Source organism: Ursus arctos, unplaced genomic scaffold (assembly GCF_023065955.2).
Source record: "Ursus arctos isolate Adak ecotype North America unplaced genomic scaffold, UrsArc2.0 scaffold_4, whole genome shotgun sequence".
In the NCBI taxonomy this organism is placed as follows: Eukaryota; Metazoa; Chordata; class Mammalia; order Carnivora; family Ursidae; genus Ursus; species Ursus arctos.
The window spans coordinates 31674608-31692673 of NW_026623056.1; the positions used below are offsets into that span (position 1 = coordinate 31674608).

General features: G+C 35.4%; 1 protein-coding gene across 1 annotated transcript in view; it reads left to right on the forward strand.

Annotated features, from left to right (window-relative positions):
• The window catches only part of POLQ (DNA polymerase theta), a 120153-nt gene that overhangs the window by 22096 nt on the left and 79991 nt on the right, over positions 1-18066 (forward strand). The window contains exons 11-12 of the mRNA XM_026494458.4: positions 4445-4649; positions 4966-5108. Of these exons, the coding sequence (XP_026350243.2) occupies positions 4445-4649; positions 4966-5108 (348 nt within the window). The remainder of the gene's footprint in view (positions 1-4444; positions 4650-4965; positions 5109-18066) is intronic.

Consider the following 18066-nt stretch of genomic DNA (forward strand, 5'->3'; position numbering starts at 1 on the left):
CTGGTAGAATTTAAAAATGCTATGAATCAATTGCAGTCTAAACTAGACGCTCTGATGGCCAGGGTAAATGAGGCAGAAGAATGAATTAGTGAATTGGAGGATGGGATGGTAGAAGAGAAAGTTAAAACAGAAACTTGACTCAAAAAAATCCAATCTCAAGAATGTAGATCAGGGAGATTACTGACTCGATGAAACGTTCAAATGTCAGAATCATCGGCATCCCTGAGGGGGTGGAGAAAGAGAGAGGTGTAGAAGAGCTATTTGAACAAATTGTAGCTGAGAACTTCCCCAATCTGGCAAAGGAAACAAGCATTCGTGTCCAAGAGGCAGAGAGGACCCCTCCCAAAGTCAATGAGAGCAGACTTACACCATCTCATGTCATGGTACAATTCACAAATAATAGATCCAAGGACACAGTATTGAAAGCAGCCAGGGTGAAGAAATTCCTTATGTACAGAGGGAAAAATATCAGAATAACATCAGACCTGTCTACAGAGACCTGGCAGGCTAGGAAGGGTTGGCAGGGTATTTTCAAAGCTCTATCTGAGAATAACATGCAGCCAAGGATCCTTTATCCAGCAAGGCTGTCATTCAGAATTGATGGAGAAATATGGACCTTCCAGGATCGGCAGAAACTGACTGAATTCTTAACCACCAAACCAGCCCTATAGGAGATATTAAGGGGGGGTTCTATAAAAGTAAAAAGGCCCCAAGAGTGATACAGAACAGAAATTTACAATCTATAGAAACAAATATTTCACAGGCAACATGACATCATTGAAATGATACCTCTGAATAATCACTCTCAATGTGAATGGCCTAAATGCTCCCATAAAACACCACAGGGTTGCAGATTGGATAAAAAGACATGACCCATCCATTTGCTGTCTACAAGAGACTCATTTTGAACATAAAGATACATCCAGACTGAAAGTGAAGGGATGGAAAACCATTTTTCATGCCAGTGGACCTCAAAAGAAAGTTGGGGTAGCATTTCTCATATCAGACTGATTCGATTTTAAACTAAAGACTGTAGTTAGAGATACAGAAGGACACTCTATTATTCTTAAAGGATATATCCAACAAGTGGATATGACAATTATAAATATCTATGCCCCCAACAGGAGAGCAGCTAGATACACAAGCCAATGCTTAACCAGAATAAAGAGACATATAGATAATAATATGTTGATAGTAGGGGACCTCAACACTCCGCTCTCAGCAATAGACAGATCAGCTAACCAGAAAATCAACAAAGAAACAAGAGCTTTGAATGACATACTGGACCAGATGGACCTCATAGATATATACAGAACACTACACCCCAGAACAACAGAATACTCATTCTTTTTGAATGCACATGGAACTTTCTCCAGAATAGACCATGTTCTGGGACACAAAACAGGTCTCAACTGATACCAAAAGACTGAAATTATTCCCTGCATATTCTCAGACCACAACGCTTTGAAATTGGAACTCAACCACAAGTAAAAATTTGGAAGAAACTCAAACACTTGGAGACTAAGAACCATCTTGCTCAGGAATGATTCGCTAAAAGAGGAAATAAAAAATCAATTTAAACAATTCATGGAGACCAACGAGAATGAAAACACAATGGTCCAAAACCTATGGGATACTGCAAAGGCAGTCCTAAGGGGAAAATACATAGCCATCCAAGCCTCACTCAAAGAATAGAAAAATCTAAAATGCAGGTTTTATATTCTCACTTCAAGAAGCTGGAGCTGGAACAGAAGAACAGGCCTAACCCAGCACGAGAAGGCAGGTAATCAAGATTAGAGCAGAGATCAGTGAATTAGAAACCAGGAGCACAGTAGAGCAGATCAACAGAACTAGAAGTTCGTTCTTTGAAAGAATAAATAAGATCGATAAGCCACTGGCCAGACCTATTCAAAAGAATAGAGAAAAGACCCAAATTAATAAAATTATGAATGAAAGGGGAGATATCACGACCAACACCAAAGAAATAGAAACAATCATTAGAAACTATTATCAACGACTATATGCCAATAAAGTAAATAACCTGGAAGAAATGGATGCCTTCCTGGAAACCTATACACTACCAAGACTGAAACAGGAAGAAATTGATTATCTAAACCGATTAATCATGAAGAGATTGAATTAGTGATCAGAAAACTCCCAAAAAATAAGAGTCCAGGGCCTGATGGATTCCCTGGGGAATTCTACCAAACAGTCAAAGAACAAAGAAGAAATAATACCTATTCTCCTGAAGCTGTTTCAAAAAGTAGAAACAGAAGGAAAACTACCAAAGTCATTCTATGAGGCCAGTATTACCTTGATCCCCAAACCAGGCAAAGACGCCATCAAAAAGGAGAATTACAGACTGATATCCCTGATGAATATGGACACCAAAATTCTCAACAAGATCTTAGCTAATAGGATCCAACAGTACATTAAAAAGGATTATCCATCATTACCAAGTGGGATTCATCCCCGGGATGCAAGGGTGGGTCAACATTCGCAAATCGAACATTGTGATAGATCATATCAACAAGAAAAGAGTTGAGAACCATATGATCCTCTCAATAGATGCAGAAAAAGCGTTTGACAAAATACAGCATCCTTTCCTGATTAAAACCCTTCAGAGTGTAGGGATAGAGGGTACATTCCTCGATTTCATAAAAACCATCTATGAAAAGCCTACAGCAAATATCATTCTCAATGGGGAAAAGCTGGAAGCCTTTCCCTTAAGATCAGGAACACGACAAGGATGCCCACTCTCCCCATTATTATTCAACATAGTACTAGAAGTCCGTGCAACAGCAATCAGACAACAAAAAGCGATGAAAGGTATTTAAATTGGCAAAGAAGAAGTCAAACTGTCTCTCTTCGCAGATGACATGATACTCTATATGGAAAACCCAAAAGACTCCACTCTCAAATTACTAGAACTATAGACAATTTCTTTAATGTGAATTAAAAGATTTCTTACAAAAGGCAAAAAAAAAAAAAAAAATAAAACCCAAATACCGGATGAATCTTTTTATTTTTTAGATATACTTTATTATCTATGACCTGAGCTGAAATCAAGAGTTGGACTCTTAACCAACTGAGCCCCCAGGTGCCCCTATTTTCTGAATTTTTTAAAAAGATGACAAATGGACTGTAGTTCTTCCATCCAGATAATACCTATGATGTTAAAATAAAATCAAATTAGGGCGCCTGGATGGCTCAGTTGGTTAAGCAGTTGCCTTTGGCTCAGGTCACGATCTTGGGGTCCCGGGATCTAGTCCTGCATCAGGTCCCTGCTCAGTGGGGAGCCTGCTTCTTCCTCTCCTCTGCCGCTCCCCCTGCTTGTGCTTTCTCACTCTCTCTGTCAGATAAATATTTTTTTAAAAAATATAATAAAATTACAAATAGACATGATTAGAAGTTTCAAACGCCATGGAAAGATCTAAAGTGAGAAATAAAATGTTTTCCTCTGTGTCCTCAAAGGTAACCAACCTCCCTTTAAGTGTTTTGTGTCATCCAGAAAAGTTTTCTGTTCGTATAACAGGATGCCTTGCTTTTGGCTTCAGTACTGGTACTGGGGGTACTGGTACCTGTACTCATACTTTTTCTTCCCCTTAGCTCTCCATTTGAAAAAGAAAAAAAAAAGAAAGTAATTGGTAACATAGGTTTGGTAGGGATATAGAAAGTAGGCATTCTCATATACTGCTGAAACTCTTTTGGGAGAGCAACTTAGACATACCTACTAAGATTAAAAAACAAGCCCCAAAACAAAACACATAGCCATTTAACCAGTAGATTCACAGTTAAGAGTTTTACCTTGGGATGTATTTGTGAAATTAGATCAAATTAAATGTACAGGAATGTTTATTATAGCACTATTGGTAATAAGAAAAAACTGGGAACAACTGAAATACTATTAATACTAAATAAATCTTGGTAAAACTATGTTTTGTGGTCATTAAAAAGTGTAAGATAGCTCTGTGTAGGATGATTTGGTATGTTTCAATATGTATTAAATGGAGGAAGGCCGGGAAAAAATTAGTACATTTAATTAATTAGTATATTTAATATAGTTGTAGGAAGGTGATTTCCACAAGACACAACTAACTTCACTTTTTCTACACCCATTCCTGTGGGAATGGTGGGAAATATTCAATACTATCATTCCTGTATGCCCACATATTTCAGAGGGAAATATTGTTGTTAGTTCCTATATTTCAGATAGGTAGTGATTCATTTATTTTCATTTATGAGAAAATGTTGTATCTACTTTTAAGGAAATTTTTGATGTTGTCAGTATAGATGTTATCTATATGATGAGTGAGGATGGAAGAGTTAATTAAGAGTCTCTAAGATGCTGAGAGTATTTTAAGAGAACAAAATCACTTTTATATCACTTGGGCCTGAATGTCTTATTAAAAAGTTACAAAAAATTTCAAACCTTCTTTATCAGATAATAGTTGGTGGAGTAGCAAGTACATCACAAGATATGCAGACTTATGCTTCTTGCACATTTTTGGCTGCAAGTATGAAAGAAGGGAAGCTGGGAATTCAGAAGAACCAAAAATCTGTTCAACTTGGAGCAATTGAGGCCTGTGTCATGTGGCTGGTGGAAAACGAATTCATCCAAATTACTGAAGCTAGTGATGGAACTGAAGGTAAATGTGACTTCTTAGTTGCAGTTTACTCACTTTTTCATCTTTAGTGACTTAAGACTGCTTAGTAAAAGGAAATGGACTTTTCAAACACTATAAAAGGAAACTGGTTTTTCAAGTGGCATATGAACTCATTTTTAGTAAGTCAGTGGTGAATTTAGCAACATCAGACAATTAACATAGAATCTGCTCATAAATATCCATGCATTGGGCAAAATTTATCAGAGGCTAATAGGTTAATTACAGAATACAAGAAGACAATATTTTATTTTATTTTTAACATTTGTTTCATTATTTCCTTGTTTCCACCCCTAACTAGGAAAAGTGTATCATCCAACACATCTCGGTTCAGCAACTCTTTCTTCTTCACTTTCTCCAACTGATACTTTAGATATTTTTGCTGACCTCCAAAGAGCGATGAAGGGCTTTGTTTTAGAGAATGATCTGCATATTGTTTATCTGGTAAGTTCTGTTTTCTTCACTATTGTGTTTTTGAAAATGGAGAGAAAATATGAATATAGAATCCTGAACGTTAAAGATAGCCTAAGAGAAGGTCTTGTTTGTTTTCTTTGGTTAGGGTAGTAGTAGTGGGAATAGAGAATAAGTAAGAAGAGAGTTGTTTTAAAGTAATAAGCTAAATGTTACAGTGGCCTTTTAATTTATTTGCCTACCTATCAATTTCTCTAACCTCCTTTCGAAAAGGATTTGAGGTGCTTTATAAAAAACATTTTATAATGTGTAAGAGAATAGTAAAGGACCATTGAGATAACAGGAAATTGAAGATAAGATCATAATGTAAAACTCAAGCAAAAGTTGGTACATAAACATGCGTGTCTTTAAGTCAGGTACAGTTCCTGTTGCCAACTTTGGTTCTGAGTTTTCTAGCAACTGCAGCAAAGAGGAAAGCTTGATTAGTCTTAATATTGATAGGATAACAAAACAAAACAAATTAGGAAAAGTGGTACCTGGCTGGCTTAGTAGAGCATGTGACTCTTGATGGAACACTAGCAAGCAAAACAATGTATGCATATTGAAGTCTAAGATGGAGAAGATAGAAGATGGCAGAAAGTCTCTTTAAATAAATAATGACTAAAAATATCCCAAATATGGAGAAAGATATGGACATCTATGTACATGGAGCTAAAGGGGGCCCCAAACAGATATAACCCAGAGAGGACTTCATTGGGACACATTATTATCAAACTGTCAAAAATCAAAGAATGAGAATTTTGAAAGCAGCAAGAGAAAAGATGCTCGTCGTATACAAGGAAACTCATAAGGCTACTGGTGGATTTCTCAGCAGAAACTTTACAGGCCTGGATTGAATGGTATGATAAATTCAAAATATTGAAAAAAACCTGCCAATCAAGAATACTGTATGCAGCAGTGCTGCCCTTCAGAAACGAGTGAAAGACTTAGCCAAACAAAAGCTGAGGTTGTTCACCACCACTAGATGTGCTTTATAAGAAATGCTAAAGGGAGCTCTTTGTGCTGAAATGAAAGGATGCTAATTAACAATGTAAAAACACATGAATGTATAAAAAAATCATTGGTAAAGGTAAATTTCTAGTCAAATTCAGATTTCTGAATGTAATGGTAGTATGTAAATCACTTTTAATTCTATATACAAAAGCTAAAGAGAGACATATTAAAGTAACTATACCTAAGAGTTCTGTAGGAAGACTCAGAACTCACCTCCTCCATGGAACCCACAATATTACACCTATTAATAGAACAATTCCTCCTGAGGAAGAAATGTGGGCTGACTGAACAGCTACCGAACAACCAAAGACAGAACAGCAAAAGAACAACAAGAGAGATAGAGATATGGTAACAAAGGGAACCCCCATCCCCAATGCTGCAATGGGGAGGGATAGTATTGAGGGACCTGGGACAGATTCCTCTGTCCTTGTGCACAGAAAAACCATGGTTTAAAAGAGACAACTCTACAACTCTGCCAAGTGGTGGAGGAGCTGTGGGAAAGCTTTTCAGGTCAGAGAGACTAGAGAACAACATGGTTTATGTTCTCCTTGGAGGCCTGGACTGGAGCAGTGTCCAGACACTGTGGGGGGCATGTCTGGTTGTCTTGGTGGACTTGTGACTTCAGTGAGTCTAGGGTCCACAGACCCACCCCAACCTGAGATGCACTGGCATGCAGAAGAAAAGCCACAGTTCAGGGGGGGCTGTGGAACTGCAGAAATGCTCCCTCCTCTTACACCTTGAGGGTCCAGACCAGAGCTGGTTTGGCCACCATAAGGGGCAGGTTCGGCTGTCATAATTGGAGGGTTTTGACTCCATAACTGGTGGGTCAGATCATCAGAGGGCCTTTGTGACCTCAGTAAGCCCAGGGTCCTGAAGGCCACATCAGCCCCATTTGCACTGGGGCACAGAAGAAAAGCTACAGCTTTAAAGGGCTGAGGAACTGTGGGAGCATGCTTTCCCTCTCCACCTTAAAAGCTCAGATTGGAGCAGGGTCTGGCTCATGGTGAGCTTGCAACCTCAGCGAGTCTAGGGTCCACAAACCCATACCAGCTATCCTGTGGTGCTGGGGCACAGAAAAAAAAAGTTACAGTTTTGTGTTGTTGTTTTTTATTTTTTAAAATTTTAACTTTTTTTAACTTTTTTTTTTTTTTTAAGATTTTATTTATTTATTTGACAGAGAGAGAGACAGCCAGCGAGAGAGGGAACACAAGCAGGGGGAGTGGGAGAGGAAGAAGCAGGCTCACAGCAGAGGAGCCTGATGTGGGGCTCGATCCCACAACGCTGGGATCACGCCCTGAGCCGAAGGCAGACGCTTAACCGCTGTGCCACCCAGGCGCCCCATTTTTTTTTTTAACTTTAAAAAGTTTGTCTAGTTTTAATTTTTTTCCTTTTGGTTTTCTTTTTCTTTTTCATTTAATTTTTTTTCTTCTTTGGTTCTCTCTGTAAAAAGTCAAAATTTAAAAGAGTAACTAGCATATACATCCATAGCTCCAGCCAGCCAACAAAGTCATCAAGCACACAGTCTGTTTAGGGGTCACCATACACAAGACAATTCCTTCAACTTTAGGAGAAGTAGCAAGTCATTTCATCTAATCCATAGAAACAGACACAGAAAGTCAAGCAAAATGAGAAGACAGAAGTATATGCTTCAAAAGAAAGAACAAGAAAAAAACCTCCGTAAAAGAATTAAATGAAACAGATAAGCAATATGCCTTAAAAGAATTTAAATTAATGATTGTAAAAATACTCACTGGGCTGGAGAAAAGAATGAAAGAATTTAGTGAGACCTTCAATAAATGATAGAAAAATATTGAATGAATCAGAACTGAAGAATGCAATAACTGAAAAAACATGCTAGAGGGAATCAACAGATTAGAGCATACAGAAGAAAATATCAGTGGTCTGGAAGACAGGGTATTAGCATACAAGTTGAACAGCAAAAAGAGAAAAGATTTTTTAAAAAGGAGGATAGATTAAGAGATCTTTTGAACAACAACAAGCAAACAAACATTCACCTTATAGGGGTCCCAGAAGAAGAAGAAAGAAAGGTTAGAATACTTATTTGAAGAAATAATAACTGAAAGCCTCCTAACCTAGGGTGGGAACTAGACATCCAAGTCCAAGGAGCACAGAGAGTTCCAAATGAGATGAACTCAAGGAGGTCCACACTATAGCACATAATAATTACAATGTTGAGGGTTAAAGATAAAGAGAGAATCCTAAAAGCATCAAGAGAGAAACAAAGTTACCTCCATGGGAAAACCTGTAAGACTACCTGTTGATTTTTCAGCAGAAGCTTTGCAAGCCAGAAGGGAGTGGCATGATATATTCAAAGTACTGAAAGGAAAATCCTACAACCAAGAATATTCCACCTGGTAAGATTATCATTCAGATTTGAAGGAGAGACAAAGAGTTTCCCAGACAAGCAAGAGGTAAAGGAGTTTATCAAAACTAAAGTTGCCTTACAAGAAATAATACAGGGACTTCTTTAGGTAGAAAAGAAGTGGCCATATTTAGATATAAGAAAAATGTGAATAAAGAGTTATAAAATATGACAACATGTACATAAAATGTAGAGAAGAGAGTAGAAAGAGAAGAGGAAAAAGGAAAAAAAATGGCCACCAGATTAATATGGGCTATTTACTTAGTATATTGTATATGAACCTTATGGTAGCCACAAACCCAAAACCTATGATAGAGACACAAAAAATAAAGAGAAAGAAAACCAACAAAACATTATAGATATTCATCAATCACAAAGAGAGCAAGGGAAGAACAAAGAATTACAAAAACAACTGGAAAACCAACATTTTATATTAAGTGCAACAATTCTTTAAGTATATACCTATCAATAATTACTTTAAATGTAAATGGCCTAAAAAAATAAATGTAAATGGCCTAAATGCTCCAATCAAAAGACAGAGCAGTAGAATGGATTAAAAAACAAGACCAATCTATGTGCTGCCTTTTTAAAGGAGACTTACCTCAAACCTAAAGACACATATAGACTGAAAGAGAAGGGATGGCAAAACATTCACCATGTGAATAGAAGTGGAAAAAAAAAAAACCAGTGAACCAGTATTTATATCAGACAAAATAGACTTTAAAACAAAGACTGTAATGAGACAAAGAAAGGCATCACATAATGATAAAAGGATCAACCCAACAAGAGGATATAACAATTGTAAATATATGCTCAACACTGGAGCATCTAAATACATAAAGCAAATACTAATGGAGATGAAGAGAGAAATTGATGGTAATACAATTGTAGTGGGGGATTTTAATACTCCACTTGCTTCAATGGAGAGATCATCCAGACAGAAAATTAATAAGGAAACAGTGTCTTTGAATAAGACATTGGACCAGATGTTCAATATATGTATATAGAACATTCCATCCTAAATCAAAAGAATACACATTCTTATCAAGTGCACAGGGAACATTCTCCAGAATAGATCACGTGTTAGGCCATAAATCAAGCCTCAATAAATTTAAGACGATTGAAGTCATAGTATGCATCTTTTCTGACCACAACAGTATGAAACCAGAAATAAATCACAAGAAAAAAAAACTGGAAAAAACACAAACACATGGAGACTGAACAACATGATACTAAGCAGTCAATGGATCAATGAAGCAATCAAAGAAGAAACCAAAAAATACATAAAATACAATTGGAAATGGAAACACAATGGTCCAAAATCTCTGGACAGTGAAAGCAGCTCTAAGAGGAAAGTATATAGCAATACAGGCATTCCTGAAGAAGCAAAAAAAAAAAAAAAAAAAACAAAAAACAAAACCCAAAAAACAAAAACAAAAACAAAAAACCTCAAATAAATAATCTAACCGTATACCTAAAGGAACTACAAAAAAGAACAAATAAAGATTTTTTTTTAAAGATTTATTTATTTTAGAGAGAGTGTGAGCGAGCATGGGGAGGGGCAGAGGAAGAGAGAAACTTTAGTGGACTCCTTGCTGAGCTCAGAGCCTGATGTGGGGCTTGATCCCATGACCCTGAGATCATGACCTGAGCTAAAACCAAGAGTTAGACGCTTAACTGACTGCGCCTCCCAGGGATCCATTTTGTTTTGGTTTTGTTTTTAAGATAACTGTGGCAATTTTGGGGAGTCAGGTTATACACAGATTTTCAACTACATGAGCAGTTGTCTCTCCAACCCCATATTCTTTAAGCGTCATCTATGCTCCATGATCTAAGGACTGCAGAATGGATACTCTGTTAGCAGCCATGAAGACAGCATTTATCTTGTACATTTCCATCAGAGCTCATGGGTGACCAGGTGCATATTCTGCAGTAATTGGCAAGGAATCTTTTCTGAGTAGGTATCAACAGTGGGTTTAAAATACTCAGTAAATCATGTTGTGAACAGATGTGCTGTCATCTAGGCTTTCCTGTTCCATTTATTGAGCACAGAGTAGATTTAGCATACTTCTTAAGGGCCTTAGGATTTTTGGAATGGTAAATGAGCACTGCGTTCAAGTTCAAGTCTCTCATTGCATAATCCCCTAACAAGAGTCATCCTGTCCTTTGAAACCTTGAAGCCAGGCATTGACTCCTTTCTAGGTATGAAAGTCCTAAATGGCATCTTCTTCTACTAGAAGGCTATTTTGTCTACATTGAAAATCTGTTGTTAGTGTATTCATGTTTATTAATGATTTTAGCTAGATCTTCTGGGTAACTTGATGTAGCTTCTACATCAGCACTTGCTGCTTCACCTTGCACTTTTATGTTATGTTTAAGCTTCTTCCCTTAAACCTCATGAACCAACCTCTACTAGCTTCCAACGTCTCTTGGATAGCTTCCTCACCTCTCTCAGCCTTCGTAGAATAGAAGAGTTAGCTGGATTAGGCTTTGGCTTAAGGGAATGTTGTGGCTGTTTTGATCTTCTATCCAGAGCACTGAAACTTTCTCCACATCAGCAGTAAGGCTGTTTCACTTTCTTATCATTTGTGTGTTTCGTGGAGTAGTACTTTTAATTTAAAGGTTCAGGAACTTTTCCTTTGCAGTCACAGTTGGCCTGGCAAAAGAGGCCTAGCTTTCGGCCTGTCTCAGCTTTTGACATGCCTTCTTCACTAAGCTTAATCATTTCTAGCTTTTGATTTAAGAGACGTGGGACTCTTCCTTTCATTTGAACATGTGGAGGCCATTGTAGGGTTATTAACTGGCCTAATTTATATATCATTATGTCTCAGGGAGTAGGGAAACCCTAGGAGAGGGGGAGAGAGAGGGTAACAGCTGGTCAGTGGAGCAGTCGGAAGACACACGGTATTTATCAAGTTCACCATTTTATATGGGTATGGTTATTGATACCTTAAGACAATTACAGTAGTAACATCAAAGATCACTGATCATAGATCACCATAACAGATATAATAATGAAAAAGTTTGAAATACTGTGAGAATTACCAGATATGACCCAGAGACATGAAGTGAGCCAATACTGTTGGAAAAATGGTGCCAATAGATTTGCTCAATACAGGGCTGTCACAGACCTTTAATTTGTAAAAAAGACAGTATCTGTGAAGCACAATAAAGTGAAGCATATAAAACAAGATATTCCTGTATCTCTTTTCTTTTTTATAAATATTAGCAAGCACGTATGCATAGTCTTAGTCTACCTTCTTATACAGAAGATAGTATACTGTATACATTTTTTTGGTACCATCTTTTTTCTTAACAATATATCTTGGAAATCACTCTGTATCAGTTCATGGAGATTTTTAATTCTTTTTAAAAATATCTGTATAACTCCATTGTGTGTATACCAGTATTTATTCAATCAGTTCTCTGTTGATGGACGTTTGGGTTGTTTCCAATGTTTTGTTATGGCAAGTGATGCTACAGTGAATAACTTTGGTGCATATATTGTTTAGTTTTGATGAGGGTGTATCTTTAGGAAAGGCTCCCTAAGTACAATTGCTGGATAAGTTATAAAGGCATATATAATTTTGGTTTTGCAAAATAGCCCTCTGTAAGATTTGTATCATTTTCCAATTTTAACAGCACTATATGAGAATATTTTTCCACAAAGTGATGAATATATTGTCAAGCTTTTATACATTTTAGTGTAATTTTAATTTATATTTTTAAATTATGAATAAAATTGAACATTTTTTTCTATTTGTTAAAGGACAGTATGCTTTCCCCACCCCCATGAATTGTCCATGTCTTTTATTTTTCTTTTGTGTTTTGGTCTTTTTCCTAAGTTTTAAAGGTTGTTTTATATATTCGGGAGAGTAGTGCTTTGTGGTATAAGGTGAAAGTAATTTTCTTCTAGTTTTTTATGTGGCTTTGACTGTATTTATTGTGTATTTACCTCACATTTTAAAAAGTGTAGTTGAATTTGTGAACTTTTGTATCAATGAGAAATGCTTTTCTTGCTGTGAGATTACAAAGGAATACACTCGCATTTTATCCCTTTTTTGAATATATCCTTATGAGTATGCAGCGCTCTCTCATTATAGTTTGGACTTGCATTTCCTTAATGGCTAATGATGTTGAGCATCTTTTTATGTGTTTATTGATCATATGAATATCTTAGAAAAATATGCAGATCCTCTGCTATTTTTAATTTTTTTTTATTATTGAGATAAGTGTTCTTTATATATTCTGGATACAAGTCTTTTATCAGATATAGGATTTAGAAATATTTTCTTCCATTCTGTGTGTTTTTTCATGTTCTTGATGATGATTTTTGAAGCACAGAAGTTGTGAGTTTTGGTCAGTTTATCAATGTCTTTTCTTTTGGTGTTATATCTGGAAATCTGTGTTACTCAGTCTCACAAGGATGCACTCCTATGTTTTCTTCTAAGAGTTTTATAGTTTTATCTTACATTGACACATATGATCCACTTGGACTCTGTGACTGATGTAAGATGGGAATCTAACTTTATTCCTTTGCATGTACATATCCAGGTTTCCCTGCTCCATTTGTTGAAAATCTATTAATTGTCTTGTCATCCTTGTCAAAAATCAATTGACCATGAATGTGAGGGTTTATTTCTGGGTTTTCAATTCTGTTTCATTGATCTGTATTTATCCTTATGCTGATACTGTACTGTTTTGATCACCGTAGCTTGGTAGTAAGTTTTGAAATCAGGAAATGGGAGTCCTCTAACTTTGTGTTCTTTGAAAAAAGTTTTGACCGTTCTGGGTCACTTGCATTTCCTTATAAATTTAAGGAGCATCTTGCCAATTTCTGCAAAGAAGCCAGCTGAATTTTGATAGGGGCTGTGCAGAATTGGTAGGTCAATTTGGGAAATATTGTCATCTTACTCTTAAGTCTTCCAGTCCATGCAGATAGGCTTTTTCATTTATTTTGGTCTTTAATATCTTTCAAAAATTTTTTCAGTTTTCCGAATACAAGTTTCATATTTTTTTTGTTAAACTTATTGCTAAGCACTTTATTCTTTTTGATGCTATCATAAATGGAATTTATTTCTTAATCACGTTTACAGACTCTTTATTAAAGTTTATAGAAAAACTTATTTCTTGTATATTAATCTTGTATCCTGTAACCTATTAAACTTGTTCATTAATTTTAATAATATTTTTGTGCATTCCTCAGGATTTTCTATACATAAGATTATACCATCTGCAAGTAGAGATAGTTTTGCTTCTGCTTTCCAGTCTGGTTGTCTTTTATTTATTTTTCTTTCTCCTAATTGACCTGGTTAGAATCTCCAATAAAATATGGAATAGAAGTAGCAACAGCAAACATCTTTGTCTTGTTCCTTATCTTGGGGAAAAAGTATTCAGTTTTTCACCATCTTGGTGTTCATTGTGGGTTTTTTGAAGGTGGCCTTTATCAGGTTGAGGAAGTTCTTTTCTATTACTAGTTTGCTGAATGTTTTTATCATGAGAAGTTGTTAGATTTTGTCAGGTGTTTTTTCAGCATATGTTGAGATCATCATGTGGTTTTGTCCATTTTATTGATATATTGCATTAATTGATTTTCAGATATTAATCTTGGATTTTCTGGGTAAACCCCACTTGGTTATTTGTATAATATTTATCTGTTGCTAGATTTGGTTTGCTAGTATTTTACTGAGGATTGTTGTATCTATATTTATTAGATATATTGGTCCATAGTTCTCTTTTCTCATGATGACTTTGTATAGTTTTGAGGAAGAATTTGTGAAAGATTGCTGTTATTTCTTATTTAAACATTTGATAGATTTCACCAGTCAAGCCATTTGGGCCTGGACTTTTCTTTGGAGTAAATTTATTACTAATTCAAACTCTTTACTTATAATAGGTCCATTAATATCTCCTATTTTTTCCTGACTCAATTTTGGTAGTTTGTATGTTTTCAGGAATTTGTTCATCTAGATTATCTAATTTGTTGGTATTCAGCTCACATTATTTCCTTATAATCTCCCCTTTTTTCTCTGTACATTCAATAGTGGTGTCCCTTCTTCCATTTCTGACTTTAGTAATTTAAGAATCTCTCTTCATTTCTGGATCAGTCTAGCTAAAGGTTTTTCAATTTTTGTTGATCTTTTTAAAGCACTGTTAAAAAAAATGTTTAAACAAGGAGACCATTAGACTGAGGAGGCTCTAATGCCTTGGTAGTTTACACAAGCAAACCAAAACTTAAGCCAGAGGCAATGTACTCAAATCCAAGAAATTTAAACTTGAGAACAACTAATCACAAACAGCCAATGAGGCTTTCCCAAATAAGGTAAGTGCTTAAGCTATCCTGGAGAATGTTCCTTGTGTTCAAGAAGAATGTGCACTCTTGTTGGATGGAGTTCTATGGATGTCTGTTAGCTCTATTTGATTTAGAATGTTGTCTTAGAAGACTAAGTTCATCTGCTTAGTTGTCTATCCATTGTTGAAAGTTAGGGTATTTAAGTCTTCAACTGTTATTTTTGAATTGTCTGTTTCTCTCTTCATTTCTTTCAAGTTTTGTTCATGTATTTTGGCACCCTGTATGTATTTATAGTTGTTTATATATACTTGATGGATTGATCCTTTTATCATTATAGAATGTTCCCCTTATTTTTATTAACATTTTTTAACATTCTATTTTATGTGATTTTAGTTTGGCCACTCCAGCTTCATTATGGTTGTGGTTTGCATAATACTTTCCCTTTTCTCTTCCTTTTACTTTTGACCTATTTGTATTTTTGTATCTATATTGTGTCTCTTACAGACAATATATAATTGGATTCTTTTTTTTTTATGCAGCCTTTTAATCTACCTTTTGTTATTTAATCCATTCACATTTAATGTTATTGAGTAACATGGAGTAACATCTATGTGTTGTCTTTTTATTTTCTATATATCTTTTGTCCTTTCTGTTCTCCTGTACTTTTTTTTTTCTGATTTCTTTTGAATTAATTGGGTATTTCCTAGTATTACATTTTAATTTCTTTAATTAATTTCTCTCTCTCTCTCTCTCTCTTTTTGGAGTTATTCCCAGGGTTACTCAAGGGGTTACAATACAGCTTAAAATTTATACCAATTCAATTCCAGTGAGATATAGAAACATTATTCTTGCATAGTGCTATTCTTTTTTTGTGCTATTATTGTTATACATGTACATCTATAGGTGTTACCCAATAGAACATTGTTATTATGTAATCTTATATCTTTAAAGAAGGTGAGAGGAGAGAAAAACCTGTATTTATGCAGTTTGTTTTATTAAAATTCTTACAATTTCTGTTTTTCTTTATTTGTTCCTTGGATTTTAGTTACTGTCTCTTCTCATTTCCTTGCTCCCATACAGCTTTGCTCTGTTAACTCTAAACAGAGCAAAGAGAACTTTTATTTATGTAAAAAATGAATTTATTCAGGAATAGCAGAGGAATTACAATTTGGGACAAGGAAGCTATGGTGAACCATAAGGAAGTCTAATCTAAAGAGGGAAAGTCAGCTTTTATTAGGGTTTCAGAGGAAATTGGGGAGGATTGTTTTGAACAAGTTTATTGGTAAAGAACAAGAGTTTGAGGTTGTGGTGGATTTTGATTGGCTGCAAACAGAGGTTAGTGTGTTGTTGCTAGAGCAGGGAAGGATCTTCCTTTTTTTAAAGGCAGGAGATTAAATTCCAAAGTGAAAACTGTTCTCCCTTGTTGAAATAAATCTTCCTTCTTCCTCCTGCAATGAGTATGTGCATGAGCTTGCCCCCATTGGGGCTTCCCTCCTCCATGGTAAGGGGAGTTTCCTTTTTTTTTTTTTTTTTTAAAGATTTTATTTATTTATTTGACAGAGATAGAGACAGCCAGCAAGAGAGGGAACACAAGCAGGGGGAGTGGGAGAGGAAGAAACAGGCTCATAGCAGAGGAGCCTGATGTGGGGCTCGATCCCGTTAATGCTGGGATCACGCCCTGAGCCGAAGGCAGATGCTTAACCACTGTGCCACCCAGGCGCCCCAAGGGGAGTTTCCTTTATTTTCACAACTCCCACCTGTCACCTTGGGCTATTATTGTCAAATGTATTGCACTTTTATATGTTATATACTTTTTTTTTATACAGTTGCTTTTTAAATCAGTGAAGAGAAGAAAGAAGGGGAATATGTGATAATAATGTCTTTATAAGTATCTACATAATTACTTTTTTTGGCACTCTAGTTTTTTGTGTGTTGAATTAAAATACTGTTTTGGGTCACTTTTTTTCAACCTGAAGAATTTTCTTTAGTATTTCTGATAAAGCAAATCTGCTAGAAAAGAATTTTTTTTTAGTTTTTGTTTATCTGAGAATGTCTTTATTATGCCTTTATTTTAGAAAAATAGTTTCCTTTATGTAATATTCTTGGTTGACAAGTTTTTTTTTTTTTCTTTCAGCAGTTAGAATATGTCATTTCACCATGGAACACTACAACAAAACTAATTATGTACTGTATGGTGACTAACATAACATAATAAAAAATTTTTAAAAAAATTTAAACAAAAAATGATGCAAAAGAAAAAAAAAGAATACGTCATTTCACTGCATTCTAGACTTAATTGTTTTTGATGAAAAGTCAGCTCTTAATCTTATTGGGTTTCCCTTGTATATGATGTATTGTTTTTCTGCTGTGGCTTTCAAGATTTTCTCTTTTTTGTTTTTTTGCAATTTGACTATGATGACTATGGGTGTGGATCTTTCTGTGTTTAGCCTACTTGGGGTTCACGTTGTCTCTTGGATATGTAAGTTAATGTTTTTAATCAAATTTGAGAAGTTTTTAACATTCTTCATATGTTTTTTTCTATTGTTTTCTGCCTTCATCTGGTACTCTTGTTATGTATATATCATTGCACATAATAGTTTCCATATTTCTGAGTGTTTGTTAATTTTTCCTCCCCTTTTTTCTGCCTCTGATTGCATAGTATCTACTGATATAGCTTCATGTTTGCTCATTCTTCTGCCAGCTTGCATCTAGTCTTGAGCTCTATAGTGAATTATTTATTTTAGTTATTATACTCTTCACCTTCAGAATTTCCATTTGGCTTTTTTTTTTTTTTTTTATCATTTCTTTCTTTTTACCCTTATCCTTTACTTGGTGAGACATTGTCATTGTACCTTCCTTTACTTCATTTAGCATGTTTTTCTTTTGTTCTTTGACCATATTTGTCTACTTTGAAGTCTTTGACATTCCCAACATCTGGAACCTCTCAATGGTGTTTCTTTTGCAAGCTTTTTCTCTTGTGTTTGGGGCATACTTTCCTGTTTCTTTGCATGTCTCATAGTTTTTATTGTTGTTGTTGAACCCTGGATATTTTAGATAATATAGCATTTGTGAATATCGATTCCTCCTTTCCTTTCCTCCTCTTTCTCTTCTCCTGATTCTTCCTTGGAAATCAGAAAATACTTAAGATTATACTTAGCATTGGAATGTTGAGATTAAAAGTGTCTGTGATTAAAGTTCTTGGATTCTGTGAAATCCAGTTTGTATGCTCAGTGATCTCTTTTCTTGGGGTATGAGTTGTTTGT